At 41.2% G+C, this 16,672-nt stretch overlaps 1 protein-coding gene across 1 annotated transcript in view; it reads left to right on the forward strand.

The window, feature by feature from the left end:
• Positions 1 to 16,672, forward strand: part of R3HDM2 (R3H domain containing 2) — a 163,422-nt gene that overhangs the window by 115,515 nt on the left and 31,235 nt on the right. The window contains exons 5-14 of the mRNA XM_054718933.1: positions 1,119 to 1,160; positions 4,104 to 4,190; positions 4,704 to 4,830; positions 5,736 to 5,814; positions 7,487 to 7,546; positions 8,091 to 8,231; positions 8,670 to 8,778; positions 11,478 to 11,573; positions 14,396 to 14,427; positions 14,525 to 14,578. Coding sequence (XP_054574908.1) covers positions 1,119 to 1,160; positions 4,104 to 4,190; positions 4,704 to 4,830; positions 5,736 to 5,814; positions 7,487 to 7,546; positions 8,091 to 8,231; positions 8,670 to 8,778; positions 11,478 to 11,573; positions 14,396 to 14,427; positions 14,525 to 14,578 — 827 coding nt within the window. The remainder of the gene's footprint in view (positions 1 to 1,118; positions 1,161 to 4,103; positions 4,191 to 4,703; positions 4,831 to 5,735; positions 5,815 to 7,486; positions 7,547 to 8,090; positions 8,232 to 8,669; positions 8,779 to 11,477; positions 11,574 to 14,395; positions 14,428 to 14,524; positions 14,579 to 16,672) is intronic.

Consider the following 16,672-nt stretch of genomic DNA (forward strand, 5'->3'; position numbering starts at 1 on the left):
ACCAGGCCAATCATATGCAAAAGCCTCTGTGCACAGCTTGGTGGGGCGGAGTCTCAGGGCGGAGCAAACAGCAATGGCTTCCCGTCAGCCCTGCCCTAAGAGGCCCCTGGGTCTCAGTGTCCCGTAGTAATCGCTGCAAGCACCTCTGAGAGAAAGCCGCCCTCGAGTTCCGCCCGCTGCCAGATAGTCCAGTTTCACCCTGTATGAGTCTGGGTCCCCAGAGTCTCGCCCGGAACAGGAGTTCAGAGCAGTCGGGAGCTTGTGTCTCCCTGAGGATTGAAAAAGCCAGCCTCGTACTCAGTTGCCAGCCCTCTCCGCGTGTGCACCTCCGTACCTCTGCACTTTACTTCCACAGTTCCTGTGAGTCTCAGTGTGCTTTTCTCTTCCCTTCTAGTTGTAGAATTTCCACTTAGCCAGCCTTCCTGTGGTTCTGGATGATGTCCGTTTTGTCTTTTAGTTGTAGTTTTGAAGTGGTTGTGCAAGGCAGCAAGTTCAGGTGTTTACCTATGTCGCCATCTTGGTTTCTCCCCTGCTCTGGAGGTTTTATCCATATCTTCCATTCTCCCTACTTTTTATCCTGTCCCATCTTATATTCCTGACCCAGGCAGTCTATAATAAGAGTCACCACCAGGAGCTTAGAACTGGGACAATTCTATGAGGAAGACAGTTGACAAGATCTTTATTCCATTTCTGCAGCAATAGGGACATATGATTTGGACATCTCAGATTGGAACTCTGAATGGATTGTCCTATAAAGATGTTGTTATAAGTGAGGGTTAGGAGTCATATTTCATGTCTACAAGCATCATAAACAAGAGTGTTCTATGGTTTACCCAAAAGTAATTTTTACCTATCTGTGGAATAGGCCAACCAGTCAGTGTCTTCCTACTTTTTATCTACATGGTGAATGATGATTTGTCTATAAGTGGCCTGTAGTGGCTTCTGTGTCATGGTTGCTAGAGTTGTAGCACAGGGGAATAACCACAGCAAGTGGGTCTCATAATAATTTGGCTATGTAATAGTTTTACAGTTAGTGCTTTCTCTTTGTAAACTTGTATTGCTTTTAACCTGTATTGATTTTTCCCCACCTTTAATATTTTCTAATCTTCTTCTAACAGAGGCGGACATCCAACCATGGTCATGCCAGGAAAAGAGCCAAGGTGAGCACCTTTTCTCTATAGCTTCTTTTCTGGTGTTATTAGTAATACATTTTACAAATGGACTTATCACTAATATCTCATTTATTTGCATTATACATAGGCAAAGTTTTCTGCCTAATTGCGAATATACATGCACATGTGCACACACAGAAACATGCATGCACATACATCCTATTTTAATATTTTTCTTCATTATCTGATTCAGCCACAGGTATTTCTGATAACTGTGGGATACCCAGCCAGAGCCTCCCACAAAAGCCTGAGCAAATTTGTCCTAGTTCTACTGTAATGCTAGTCTCTCTGCTCAGCTCTGGCTTCTCTGAGAATAGCTGCTATATGAGTCTTACTTTTTTCCCCTCTACATTTTTTTTTCCTTTATGATTTTTTTTTTTTTAGATAAATCGTGCCCTATTGGTAGAAATGATTCAAGATTTTGAACATCCTAAAAATATAGCCCCCCTTTTTTTATATTTTACTTTTTAGGTTGGACAGGGAGGAAGACTTAATTTTTAATCATTGTATGATAAAATTAACACATCACAGATTATTTTAAGTAGTGTTATCAGGGAGGACTGTATATTATTAGTGTGTGCTAGCATATTAATTTTAGTTGGAAAACTGTAAAATGTTAAACTTTTCTTGCAGTGGGAAGAATTATCACCAGAAATAATAATTAAGGGCATCCACCCTTTTCCCCCAGAAAAATAATGGCAGAATTTAAGAGTGTCCCAGCCATTTTGTTGCTTCGGTTTAAAGAAGGCCACTATGTATGAAAATTGACTCTGTGTCTTGCTTTATATGGCCTAATCCACAGTGATGTTCTTGATATTAAAGTTCAAACAGAGGGTATTCACTGCTATATCACTTCTTCCTGAAATTTTTTTCTTTTTTAAAAAAAATACGTTTTTAGCCGAAACCGGTTTGGCTCAGTGGATAGAGCATCGGCCTGTGGACTGGAAGGTCCCAGGTTCGATTCCGGTCAAGGGCATATACCTTGGTTGCGGGCACATCCCCAGTAGGGGGTGTGCAGGAGGCAGCTGGTTGATGTTTCTCTCTCATCGACGTTTCTAGCTCTCTATCCCTTTCCCTTCCTCCCTGTAAAAATCAATAAAAAATAATAATAATAATAAATATGTTTTTATTAATTTCAGAGAGGAAGGGAAAGGGAGAGAGAGATAGAAACATCAATGAAAGAGAATCATTGATCGGCTACCTCCCACACAACCCCCACTGGGAATCGAGCCCACAACTCGAACATGTGCCCCTGACTGGAATCAAACCCAGACCCTTCAGTCCGCAGGCCAACACTTTATCCACTGAGCCAAACCAGCTAGGGCCTTCCTGAACTTTTTTTTTTTTTTTTTTAATATATATTGACTGATTTCAGAGAGGAAGGGAGAGGGAGGTAGAAACATCAATGATGAGAGATAACCACCGATCGGCTGCCTTCTGCACGCCCCCCACCGGGGATTGAGCCCACAACCTGAGCATGTGCCCCTGACTGGAATTGAACCCAGGACCCTCCAGTCCGCAGGCCCATGCTCTATCTGCTGAGCCAAACCACTAGGGCCTTCCTGTACTTTTTGAGTTAAGTAAGATAGTTATTATCTTCATTTTACAGCTGAGGAAACTTGGGCTTATAGAGATTGAGGGAGTTTGACAAAGGACATTTATTAGTAAGTGGCAGAACTAGGCTTGAAGTCAGTTCTTCAGACTTACAAGTTTTTTATTTGTTGGTTTGTTTTGTTTTTGTTAATTCTCACCCGAGGATATTTTTTCATTGAGGTTTTTTTTTTTATTTTTTTTTAAGAGAGTGGAAAGGAAGGAAGAGAGAGAGAGAGAGAGAGAGAGATGTGAGAGAGACACATTGATTGGTTGCCTCCCATCGACAACCCCACCAGGAGGGATATCCAACTTGCAACCCAAGTATGTGTCCTTGACTAGGAATCAAACCTGCGACCCTTCGGTGCTTGGGTTGATGCTCAAACTTAGCCACATGGGCCAGGGCAGACTTGCAAGTATTTTTCACTATACTGCTCTACATAGAATACATATACCAAGTTTTGTACTTTTGTATTCATGGTAAACCTTGATTTTAATGCAAAAACTCAGTAAATGTTTATAGGTAAATTTCTTATAAGTCACTCTATAGTTTTTTACTTTGAAGATCCCTAGGAGAGCAGTGATTTGCAAAATGGATTTCAGACCTTTTTGGGATTCTCCCTCCAGTAGAAATAAACCAAATGGATTCACTTTTTATCACATTAATTCCCAATTGTTAGAATGTTTTCTATCTTTCTCTTTATTCTTTTCTTAGACACTTCTTTCTATCCTTAGCACCTAAGGTTTAGAGTCATTTAGCATTTACTGTCTGCTGTACACAAGGCATTATTTATGATATATATGTTTATATACCTTGTGTCATCTAATTCTCACAACAGCTCTTCAAGTATTTTTATCACAGTTTTATGGAAAAACAGAGACCCAGAGAGGTCAAGTAATTTGCTCAAGTTCTCGTAGTCCATAAGCAAAAAAACAGGAGTTAAAGCTAGGGCTTTTGGTTCTTAAATCTGGGGTCTTTCTACTGAGGTCTACTGTTGTGTATTCCCAGTAAACTTCTGAGCCTGAAATTGGAGCACTGGGCTGGAGAGAGGGTGGGGTAGGGGAGGAGAAGGGAGAGCCAAGTGAAGCGGTTTTCCTATCTGTCTAAAGTCGCCGTTTTGCTTTTATATGTCTACTGTTATAAGCAGGAGAATTATCTTTCTTTTGGGGTGGGGAGAATTATCTATCAAGTGAATCAGGAACTGCAAGTAGGATCCATTTTTTAAAAAACCTTATTTAATAGAAGCAGCAACAGAGCCAAAGAGGATGTCCATCATTCAGCCAAAAGCTTTCTGAATGTCTGCCAAGGGAATATACTATATGTTATTTGTTTTTTCTCAGTCTAATTCCAAGCTCAAGTTGGTACGCAGCCTGGCAGTGTGTGAAGAGTCTTCTGCCCCATTTGCTGATGGGCCACTAGAAACCCAGGTAGGTCCTTTATAAGAGTAAGTGTAGCTCTTGTGTTTGGCAGTTGTTTGGTAAACTAGTATAGCAACCACAACATCAGCATTAGGTCTGGAAATCAGGAGCTTCGATACAAGCCATTATAGTAAAGCATGGCATGGGTGAGATCATGAAGTATAGATTTTCACACCTGGACCACCCACGATGATGCAGACAAGCAGATCCCAGGACTGGATCTTATTTTCCCACCCACATCCTTTCCCTCTGGTGGCTAGAACCATTTCCATCTAATTCTTATACCAAGAACAGCCAGTGTGACTTGAGCTGCCTATATAATACAAGGCTGTTATTGTAGAAAAGGCTAGGCCTTTATCCTTTTTTTGAAACAAAAGCTAAAACAATTTAATTAATAAAATACCCTCTTCTATAAGAGAATGCTGCCTCCCCAAGATTTATCTTCTCTGATATTTAAGGGGGCTACAGGAGAATTAAAATCCATTTCCCCTTTGATTATATTTCTCTTTATTCTTGTCCAAGGATATAATTCAATTGCACATCAGCTGCCCCTCTGACAAAGAGGAAGAAAAGTCCACAAAGGATGTCTCTGAAAAGGAAGACAAGGACAAAAACAAAGAAAAGGTTCCAAGGAAGATGCTGTCTAGAGGTGAGGACTTTGCCTCTTTCTTAATCTGTTCTAGGGCCTGGCTCTTCAGTGCCCTTTCCTTCCATCTTGAAGTTTGGCACCCGCTGGCCTAACTGACCCAACAGTTCATTGTGTCCTATGGACTTCATGGTTGCTTGACAAGGTACCTAACAAGGTTACTTTCTTTGCTGCTTTATCCAACCCTGTCTTAGGGGCTCATGCCATACCACAGAGAGCTGCTCCATTAACGTGCTACCCAAAGGAAGACGTTGTAGTCAGTTCTGATTTTATTTTTGCTCTGGATTAAACAGTGACATGGGTCATCACTGGTTGCAGCTCCTCCAGATACCTTTCATATTTTGGAATGATTGAAGTAATTATTTTTAGCAGTGCAGATTTGCATATTATTATTATTAAGTTCTCTTTGGCTTTAAACTCTTGGGCTGATAGCAAAAAGTCATGGTCCATAAAATGATAGTTGAGAGGAAAAAAAGCAACCATGGAATTAAAATGTTATAAACAAAAAAAATCATGTAAATACTCAACATTTGAGCATATTTGCCGAGATTATGGAAAATTCAGTCTTGACTGACCTTACCTGGATCTTATTTTCCTTAACTAGAATAAAAACAGCTTTGTTTTGGTGAGGGCATTCAGTAAATACTGAGAGTTAGGTGGCTTTTCACTGTAATCCTGATGCAACACTGACTCAGATTCTACCTTCTATAATTGTCATGAGGAATTGGGCGGCGGGGGGGGGGGAGTTGGCAAATCAAAGTCATTCTGGTTTTTAAGCTAAAACCCCTAAAGTTTGATTCTACTTTCCTGTTCTCATCTCTCCTGATCAGGTTGTATTATGCTTGGGATTAGATATTATGCAAGGCAATTTCATTTATTTTAAATTTATTTTGTTGTGGTGGTTTTAGACTCCAGCCAAGAATATACGGACTCCACTGGAATAGACCTACATGAATTTCTTGTAAACACACTGAAAAAGAACCCAAGGTAATAACATGATTTGATGAAAGGGGCAAAGGGGCCAGCAGCCAGAAGGATACCCAAAAGGCCAGGTAGCTCCTCAGAATTTTTCCATTAGAATCTCAGGATACCCATCCCCCTACCACCATTTTTCTTCAGTATAGTTTTATATTCTGTAAGGGCTTCAGAATATCCTCATATTGAGGTTTCTCCTTTCAGAAGAGTTGATAAAAATTCTGTGGAAGAAGAATGCAGAGACAAATATGAAGACTTGGGAGTACAGTTAAAAAGCACAGAAGAAAATAATAATTGATTATACATAAATTAAACCATAATAGTTTTAAAAGTCTATGAAAATCATATAGAATGTAGAATAATAATTAGATGAATAAGTGTAAAGTATGTGTTCATATGAATATGACTGCCAACAGAATTAGGTTTCTGATAAGTATAACAAAGTACATGGTTAGCAGGATCTGCAAAATGCATACTCAGTTGTTTTCCTTTTTTTTTTTTTATAATTCTTTATTGTTGAAAGTATTACATATGTCCCCTTTTTTCCCCTATTGGCCCCCTCCAGCCCGCCCCTGCCCACTCCCCCGCCCTAGACCTTCAGCACCCTATTGTCTGTGTCCATGGGTTATGCATATCCTACATAATAAAAGGGAAATATGTAAATTACCATCACTCCACTATGCCCACGATTGGGCCAGCGGGAGGCACAGGGGGTGGGACTCGGGGTGGCTGATTGGGCCAGTGGGACGCTGAGCTCGCGTCGCCAGCAGCGGCATGAGCTCAGTGTCTGCGCCATGGCTGTGTTTCCGCACAGAAGGGGCCTCTGGGGCAGCGAGCCCACGTCCTGCTGCGGACCATCAAAAGCCCGCACCAGGCCTTTTGAAAGCCTTTGCCGCGCCGGCCGGAGGCTTTCGAAAGGCCTGGTGCACCAGCGGACAGACAGCCAGCTCCCCCGCTTTGGCTTTCAATCGTGGGGGAGCTGGCTGTCTGTCCGCTCCCGCACCAGTGGACAGACAGCCAGCTCCCCCGCGATCGAAAGCGGGGAGCTGTGTGTCTGCTCCAGCACCAGCGGACCCCCTGCCATCAAAAGCAGGGAGCAGGCTGCTAGCAGTGTCCACGGAGCGTGCTAGGCTTTGCGGGGCAGTGGATACGGCCTGGATGGCCGGTTAGGCCTAGGGGACCCTACACGTGCATGATTGAATCATGCATTGGGCCTCTAGTATGCATACATGGTCTTTGGTTGATTACCTCCCACCCACCCTCCCCGGCCTTCCCTCTGAGATTCCACACTCTGTTAATTATTTTTCTTTTTTATTGATTTTAGAGAGAGAGGGAGAGGGAGAGAGAGAGAAATATCAATAATGAGAGAGAATCATTTATTGTCTGCCTCCTGCACACTCCCGCAGCCCAGGCATGTGCCCTTGGCTAGAATCGAGCCTGGGACCCTTCAGTCTGCAGGCCGATGCTCTATCCATTGAGCCAAACCAGCTAGGACTATTTTTGTTTTTTAAAGTAACATAAGAAAAGTCAGTGAGGTTCAGTAGCCATTGCATTTTGGTCCACTATTGGGGTTTGGATCTCTTTGTCCCTTCAGCTTTTATAGTGAGCAGATTGTGTTCTCAGTCTTTGCTTTGAATACCTATGGGAGGCTGCTTTTTGTTTTGTTTTTATATTTTCTAAACAGGGACAGAATGATGCTGCTAAAATTAGAACAGGAGATTCTGGAATTTATTAATGACAACAAGTAAGTTATTTGAATGAAATACAAATTTAGAGGTGGGAGCGTCACCAAAAGAAATTTAGGTACAATTTCAGGATATCCCTCTTTCATCTTCCTCTTACTGTATTTTGATGTAATTATTCACTGGAAACCAAAAGGAGTTGGGGGGAAGTAATCAGTATGTATTAAAAAGTATATGTGTGAGAACCAAGTGAGGTATTTAAGTTATTGCATAAACTTTAGTTGAAAAAAAAGTATATATTTTCAACAGCTAGCCCTTGTCCCATATTTTATTATTATTAAATTTCTCCCTTTTTTCTTTGTAGACTATCATCCAGGTGGATGAGACCTAGGAGTTAAGGAGTAGTCTTAATGTGTGTTAGTGGGTCTATAAAATACTATTGTTAAGCTGAGAGAACCTTGTTGGTTCCCATTGAATAAATATCTTTCTTATAATATGTCTGTTTCTCCTAAGAAATTACCCATTTTAGATACTTTTAAGGAAAACTACAATTGGCTGTTATTTATCTTTATTTTGTTCCCCTCCCTCCCCCGGTTTTCCCTTCAGTAACCAGTTCAAGAAGTTCCCTCAGATGACCTCATATCACCGGATGCTATTACACCGGGTAGCTGCCTATTTTGGGATGGACCACAATGTTGATCAAACTGGAAAAGCTGTCATTATCAACAAAACCAGTAACACAAGAATGTAAGGGAGGAAACCACAGATTGGGAAGACTTTCCTGGGATAGCTTCTGGGGTGGAAGAGGAAGGTTATAGGATCAAGATGTCTTTCTGGGGTAGGAAGGGAATGTGGGGGTGGGAGGCTGTATTATCAATTCCTCCTCTTTCCTCACTCCTGTGAGGTGTTGGATATAGATTCTAGGGGCACTGATGTTTTGTGAAGACTGGCTCTGGCCTCTCTTCACCTTTGCTGATAGGAGAGATATAACTTTGGAGGAAGACAAGTTGTAGATGTATAAAGAACAGACCCTGAGGACTTCATTACACCTTATGTGACTTTTTGAATGCCTGACTCCAGAAATCCACCTGATGAGAGTTGTGGAATTTAAGAGACCTGTACTAGGAGGTCTGCTTCCTAACAAAAGGGCTTTTCCTCCCTTCCACATTTTTCTCCCAATCCCAGCCCTGAACAGAGGTTCTCAGAACATATAAAGGATGAGAAGAATACAGAATTTCAACAGAGATTCATTCTCAAGAGAGATGATGCCAGTATGGACCGAGATGATAACCAGGTAAAGAATGGAAAGGGGTGGGTGTAGAGAGAGATTGCAGTAAGAGAAACTGGGAGGGCAGAAGAATTTTTGTGGGATAGAGAAAACTAGAAATATGGAAAAATATATTGAGCTATATTGAGTTGGCTTTGGCTTAATGTTGGGGGTTGACACTTGCTGAGCTGAATGCCACCCGTTAGCCCAGAGAGACATGGTGCTGAGGTTTGCTGGGTTTTCTTGTTTGTCCTGGAACTCCCTGGTTCTGCCACTGACTTCTAATTGCACATCATTTAGGGACAAAGCAAGGTCCCTCCCTGCTTCTGCCTTGATTCAGTTGATGACTTCATTCTTTTTTTCTGTAATAGTTAGGGATATTTCTTTAGGAACCACTCAAAGCTACTTTATCCCACTTCCACTCTTATCCTAGTTCAGGACTAGCCTTGAACTGGCAAACTTGTGATCTGATTTACCCACTTTTAAAGGTGTTTCTGATCCTTTTCTGCAAATTCTTTTCCTAAGTCCTTCCACCAAGGTGAGTGAGTTAATTTGGCTTCTGATGTTGGGAGCCTCAGACAATATCCCCGTTTTGATCCACTCCTATAGGAATAAGAAGTGAACAATCTGCCCCATCCTTTCCTTTAAGGGCCTAGCTTTTCCTCTGACTTTGAGCTCACCCTTTAGATAGCAAGTGATTATTTGTGGGTTAGTTTTCTAGCCACATGTGGAGTTTAGATCCAGCCTATTTCTGCTTGACCTCCAAAGGAGGTTAGGTGGAGAACCAGGATTAAGGTTTAAAGATCATGGTTGGGTAATGTCAATATGAGCCTTGCTAATTAATGGTAACTATAGTAATATCTTACCTCTAGAGTCAAAATTAGTTTCTGTAGGATATTGTATCATCTTGAGACCAGGACTTTCCTGCTTGTTACTTGAATATTTGAGGGAGTCTTTTTGAGAAAAGTACCATTATCTGTTGTGGACAAACATGCTGGGTCTGATTGAAAGCAAAGAAATATACAAAAAGATAAACAAATTTTAAAAAACAAGAAAGAGCCTTTCCATCCTGATGCCCTTCTCTCCATTTTCCTAAAACCTTTTTTTCTGTGGATCAGGAATTATTCAGGCCTCAAGGCACATGAGTGGAATTTGTCCCTATTTTATCTCTCAGCTTCAGGCTTGATTCACAATAGGTTAGGCTCTGTGCACTTTCTGTCTGTGATACTAATAATAAACACAGTAATTGCTATTCTTTTGGGTGTTTTTCCTGAACTAGATTCTGTTCCTAACACATATACATTATCTTTTAATCTTCACACCCCAGTGTAGATGGGGGTTATTAGCCCCACTTTAAATGTAAGAAAACTGAGGCTAAGAGAAGTTATTTGCCTGAAGTGACATTACTCAGAGGTGGCAGAGCTGAGATCCTGCCTGACCTCAAAGCCCATTACGTACTTTCTACTCTGCCACTGGTTTACTAGTACTAGGGGCTGAAGACAATATAGTGCCATAAAGTCCTGTGTCTTCTTGGAATGGGATTGTAAAAAGACATGTAGTAGAATTTAGGTTCTTCAGACTAGTGAGAACTAAATCTAGTCAAAAGTTGATACTCCTGAAGGCATGCCTACCTCTGGAGATTGGTGAAGGTGGGGAAAGTCAGCCCAGAGCAGCAGTCTTCTTGGTTGTTTCATCTAAAGTTTCCAAAGCCTCTGAATTGAAGGTCAGAATCTTATAACCTGATGACATTCATTTGATGGGTTACCTCCCTCAGAGCTCCTTGCCTTCAAGACAGTATGGGAAAGGACACTCTATAACACCCTACCCAAGATAGTGCTCATAACTCACAAGCCGAGAGGAAAAGACAGTGTGGGAGAGTTGGGTGGTAGACAGCCAGAGGTGATCTGCTCAGCCATCCCTCACTACATTTCTCAGAGAATGTAAGGTTCCCTATCCACCATTTTCTTCTTTTCCCTTTCTATCGCTCTGTTTCCCCTCCTTCCACCTTATCTTGTCTGTTCCTTTCTCTGTCCATCCTTCTTTCTGTTCTCTTTGCCATTTCTTTCTCTTTACCTCATTGTGTTGCTCTCTTTCTTCTCTATTTTTGTAATTTCTCTCTCTCCCTCCCTCCAGGAGTTACAGTTAAGATGAGAAAAAAATTCTTAAGCATTGAGTTTAGCTTTACCCTTGGGATTTTATTTCCAAAGCTCTCTTTGCCGAGCTGTGTACAACTTGGATCTTCATGACATGGCATTCTATAGTGACTAAAGAAGGGATAATATCAGGTGTTAGATCTGTAAAACTCTTCTCTACATTCAGCTCTGCTAATTACATGTTTCTTCTCCTCTAGCTTCCTCCTATCCCTTGCTTTCCCTTCAGAGCAATGTTGTTTATTCCCTCAGCTATTCTCTTGATCCTTACTGATTGGAGAGTACGTGAATACTATAAGAAAGCAACCCAATCCTTATAAATAGTTGTTGTTCTTGATACTCTGGGGGTGGGGGTGGGGAGATGGAGAGGCCCCAACCATCCAGAAAACCTGATCTCCCAAACTGCATGGTCAGATGTACCCAGTGAAACCTGTCCAACACTGGAAATTTTAGTGCTTCCCCCCCTTTTTTTTTAATGGCAACTGTAAACTCTCCCGGTTTCTCTTCCTTGCTGGTGTGCAGTGAGCTTGCAGTACGAGGAGAACTTAACTAGCTTAATTCTGCTCATCGATCTAGATCAGAGTTCCATTGCAGGATGGAAGGAGGAGCAAGTCAATAGAAGAGAGAGAGGAGGAATATCAAAGGGTCCGAGAGAGAATATTTGCCCGAGAGGTAAGTGTAGCTTCTGAGAGTTGTCAGCCCATAGCTTTTAGCTCTTAATCTTTGGAACTGTGAATGGAATGAACCCTCCATAAATGTGTTGTTGTTGTTGCTTTTTAACCAAAATCAGGCAGCCCCAGATTTGATCTCTAAAATTAAATGTGGCTTGTTAGAAAGCTGCAGAGTTTTATTTGTATTATTTTTTTATTACATTCTGCTATATGGCATATAAAGAGAACAAATGGAGTGGCTGAATTTGGTGGATATGATTAGACTGAAAATAGAAATGGTTTTGGCAGGGCTTATGGAAGGGCTTTGAATCTTGCCTGTCAAACCCTCCTCCCACTTACCCTCTTTCACTTCCACTATCCATTTTAGGCATCTTTGCTTCTAAGTGGAAGACTTAGTGTCCACACAGCCTATACATTTTATCTTGTTTGGCCAGCCTCATTTTTAGGATATGTTGGTGATTGTTAGAGCACAGATCTGGCATCATTCTCTGAGCTCCACATTCCATATTCACAGAAGGTACCACTCACTAGTCCCTCCAGTCTCTACCTGAACAGAAAGTTTCTTTCTTCCTATATTTCTTAACTTGCTTCTTAGAATAGGACTGGCTCTTTGGGCCAAAAGCCAGCATGAATCACTTTAGGCAACTTTATTCTGTGAGCCAAATCAAATATACTTGATACCCCTGTATCTGGTGACCTTTGCCTACCAGACTGAAGAGAAACAGCAGAAATTTAGGAAAGGCCGTAGATAGGGAAGAGGGGAACAAATCTCCAGAAAATGTAGGATCCAGTTAGCAGCACCATCTTACAATCAAATTAGCAAACAAAAGAGGAAGAACCAGCCTCCCTTCATTGTCAAAACATAGCCAGTTATAATCAATATACTTAGATGGACACTACTCTCCTCCCATTTCCCCACTCTCCCCTCCGTCAAGAAGAATACACACACACACACACACACACACACACACACACACACACACACACACACATACCTTTTCATCATCACCTAGCTCAGAAAAATATTGTCTCCAACTTTAAGAAAACTGAACTCCTCTCTGAACTTGTTCCATTGTCTCAGGAGACCCAAATGTTCGAAGGATCCTCTTCACTGGGGACAGATATATTTCAAACCTTCTGGCCAAAGGTCCAAAAAGAAGGAATCTTCTTACCTTCTGTTACATAGACTTCCATTCTGAGTCAGAAAAATCTGTCCTCCGATTATCCAATCAGGATAATTGGATAATCCTCAAAGAGGATTCTCTAACCTTTACCTGCAAACCAATTGGGTGGAATGAAAAGAGATCATTTGTACATGGATGTGGCTGGTGGTGACCCTAAATTGTGACAGAGCAGGTTGGGGAATGATAATAGCAAACATTTATATAGTTTTTACTATCTTTCAGATACTCACTTAGCACTTTGCATAAATTATTTAATCCTCATACTAGGTTATATTATTTTTCCTCATTTTATAAATGTGGGACTGAGGCAAAGAGAGGTTAAATAACCTAAGATCACACCACTAGTTAGTAAAAGAGCTGGTGTTTTAATTCAGGTGGTCTGGCTCAAGTCCATGCTCTTAACCCCTAAAGTAAACTACCTCTCAGTAGTTTGCTTTGCTCTGAGCTCTTTAGATTAAGAAGTACCAGTGACATCATAGCATAGCAGTCTGTGATGTGGACCTCTGCTTCACTGACACATGGAAAATGACTGTCCCACCGTGCCAGTATATTAGCAAAGCCACAGCTATTCTGAAAGTACAAGCAACTTTTAACAGGGTATTGGGGCTAATTATGAACAACACTGGAATATGTCTACCTACCTTGCGGATTTATCACTTTCATTTCAGCACTTCCTACATCTTACTGTAGGTAGAGGCATCAGGAATCTCAGAAGGTGTAGATAAAAAAAAAAAAAAATGGCCAAAGTCCACCATATTCCAAAGATTCCCATGTGGAGAGGAACCTGGCCAGTCAAAGGGAGATGAGTAAGGGTGGAATTGAGGAAAAGGCAGGCCAAAAAAAAGAGAAGTGGCAAGAAGGGTGTTTGGATGGAAATGCTGATGCTGCAGCCTTCTCTGGAGCCTGAGCTGTGTATTGGGAAAACTGCCCCATATAGGCTCTGCTCTGTGTGGAGTCCACTCTGCTCAATACTCTTGGTACCTTTTTCTAAGGGTTGGGAGTCCACTATAAAGCTTACTTCACTCAGCTCAGTGGCTTTTTCAGGAAATATCCCCAAAAGGAATGTTTCAGGCTTTTAATTTTCTCAATTTTCTAGGCTCTAAAAAGTACCTGCTTCCCCAATTTCTTACTCTCATTGGGTCTCAGGTCAGAATGTCTTTCATTTTGGCCAGTGTAGAGGACAGAAATGGAATAATTATTGAGGATGATTTCCAAAAAAAAAAACACGAAATTTCTTTCTCTTGTCTCCCTTTTTCCTTTCTTTGAACACATTCTTTAGGACAAGCACACCAATTATTATGCTCACTTTACCTCTAGAGAGAATAAATTTAGAGCTTAAAAAGGAAATAATAGTTAGGTTAATACTTTCCTCTTCCTCCTTTCCATACTCCTACCTTTATCAACCTCTCTTTTTTAACACTCTGGGAAGGCTAAAAATGCTCAATGCTCTTTCCCATTAAAGATGAGAAGTCAGAGTGGGTGTGTGGGTGTGGGTCATCCTGTCCCTGCTCCCTCTCTCCCTGTTGGGGGGTGAGCTTGGTTTGAGGACGTTGGGTATTCATAGCATCATGGACACCCTTTTCGGTTATGCCATGCTGTTTTCTTATAAGTTATTTTCCGTTTTCTCCCCCTCACCTAGACTGGCCAGAACGGATATCTAAATGACATCAGGTTAGTACCACTTAGCATGTTCTCTGCTTCTCATTGAGCTTTTCAGTGAGGTTAATATAATCCTGTAATGATGCTTTTCTTTGATGTTAACCAACAGACTCTCCAAAGAAGCCTTTTCTTCTAGCTCTCACAAGAGAAGGCAGATTTTTAGGTACTTCTGTGTAATCTTTACCTTTCCTTGTTTGTTTTTTTTTAAATTTGTTTGTTTGTTTTGTTTTGCTTTGTTTTGTTTTGCTGTAATCTTTTCAGCGGAGTGAGTTTGCTCCATGCATGGCTGCTTGTGGAATAATTCAGTTTGTGGTTTTTGCAACATTGGATATTTGTCCCCATTAAAAAAACAAAAAACACAGCTTTTGCTCAATGACTTTATTTTTATTGTTGCTGATTTCATTTTAAGTCCTGGATAGGTCGTGAAAGGGACCAAATAGTTATATGGTATAGGTACTGTTTCTTCCCAGAAATTTGCTGGAATTGGGCATTTTTGGAGGAGTTCAACATATTAAGGTAAAAGAATGGATGTCTTTTAAGCTACCTTTTCTGAATCTGTGGAAAGATATGAAGAGCTTATCCCTGACCCAGCATAGGGAATGTTTTGTATCTTTAAGAAAGAATAGTACTAACACATATACATACAAATACCTCTGTCTATGTAGTTCTCTCTTTGGAACAATGTGTAATGGGTAAGATGACCCACTTCTGAGGCCCAAGAAGGACCTCAGAAAGGATTGTCTACCTTAGGAGGTCTTTAGAGCATGACCTTTATGTTATTGTTCATGACTTGTTCTTAATTATTGGCGAAAGCTGCTGTACTAACTTCTCCAGTATCTAATATTCTCCATTTTCCACAAAGCAGTCATGAGAACCTTTTATTTCAGTCTCTCCGTTCCACCCCAGCAGATTACTAAAGGTGGTGATGAGAGAAGAGCTACTTTAGGACCCTGTCTTATCACCAACTCATTTTAAATATATTCTTCCCATTTGCCATAGAAAAACTATAGAGCACAATATTTAATAACAGGATTCAGGTCTAATCCTTTCCAAAGGGCTTCTGTCTTTTTGAATCCTAAGCTTGATAGGACCTTACTAATTCAGATTAGTTAGAGCTCTCATCCCCAGTACTTCAGTTGTCCCTTCCGTGTTATCCTTTCTAAAGTTAGTTAAGCCATCTGGAGGTTGGGATAGAGAGATTTTCCATTCTTGGGTTGGAGGATTTATCTCCCTTTCCATATCTTTGAACTTTTTTTCCTAGACTATCCCACCCTTATGTCCATATGAAAGCCCCAGGCAGAAAGGGCTCTGCATTTGTGGTGGTGGTCGAGATAGAGACCCCCTTTAAAAAAAATAATAAGTTCCTGTTCCATATTGTACACTTCAGTTAGAATTCATGCCAGAATACCTATAATAAACAGGAGTTTTAAACTAACTTCTATGTGTGACTTCGTGCACAGTGCTTGACAGTTGCTAAAGTACACTAGCTGATTCAGTTCTCTCACTGATTTGATAAACTGGTTTACATGAAAGAAAACAAAAACAGAGACATTTAAGTGACCAACTCATGTTTTCATGGCTACTAGTGGCAAAACTGGGACTGACTCTTTGTCCAGTGTACTTTTCATCATACCACACCAGCTCTCTACAAGCATCACTCCTTCCTATCTGAGTATTGTTCCATTCAGAGCCCTAATTCAGACTTACTGCTGAGGATGATGCCCTTATTAGTGTTGCAGAGCATCAAACTATATCAACTTTGCAGATAACTAGAGGCCCGGTACACAGAATTCATGCACGGGTAGGGTCCCTAGGCCTGGCCAGCAATCAGGGCCGATCAGGTTCCCCACCTCCCAACCTCCTCCTTCCCTCCCTCCCTCAGCGCCCTGCCACTGCCGCTGGTCATCTGCCCTATTCCATGCTGCCCCCTTGTGGTCAGTGCACATCATAGCGAGCGAGCGAACTCCCAGTCAAACTCCCAAGGGGACAATTTGCATATTAGCCTTTTATTATATAGGATAACTTGAAGGTTCTAGTTAGCAGGTGCAGCCTTCTCCTATCCAGACCTCCTTTATGCTGCTGCTTTCCATACTGAGTTTTGATTAAAAATCTAGGTCATTTAAATGCAGCTCCATGAACTCTTAAGGGGTACTTCATTCTCTATTTGGGTACTAGTTCAGAATTCTAATCCTTAGAAGCTGATCTTCTCTAACTGCTTTATACCTTTATTCCCAAGTTTGTGAAATAAATACTGATA

This window comes from Eptesicus fuscus, chromosome 7 (assembly GCF_027574615.1).
Source record: "Eptesicus fuscus isolate TK198812 chromosome 7, DD_ASM_mEF_20220401, whole genome shotgun sequence".
Classification (NCBI taxonomy): domain Eukaryota; kingdom Metazoa; phylum Chordata; class Mammalia; order Chiroptera; family Vespertilionidae; genus Eptesicus; species Eptesicus fuscus.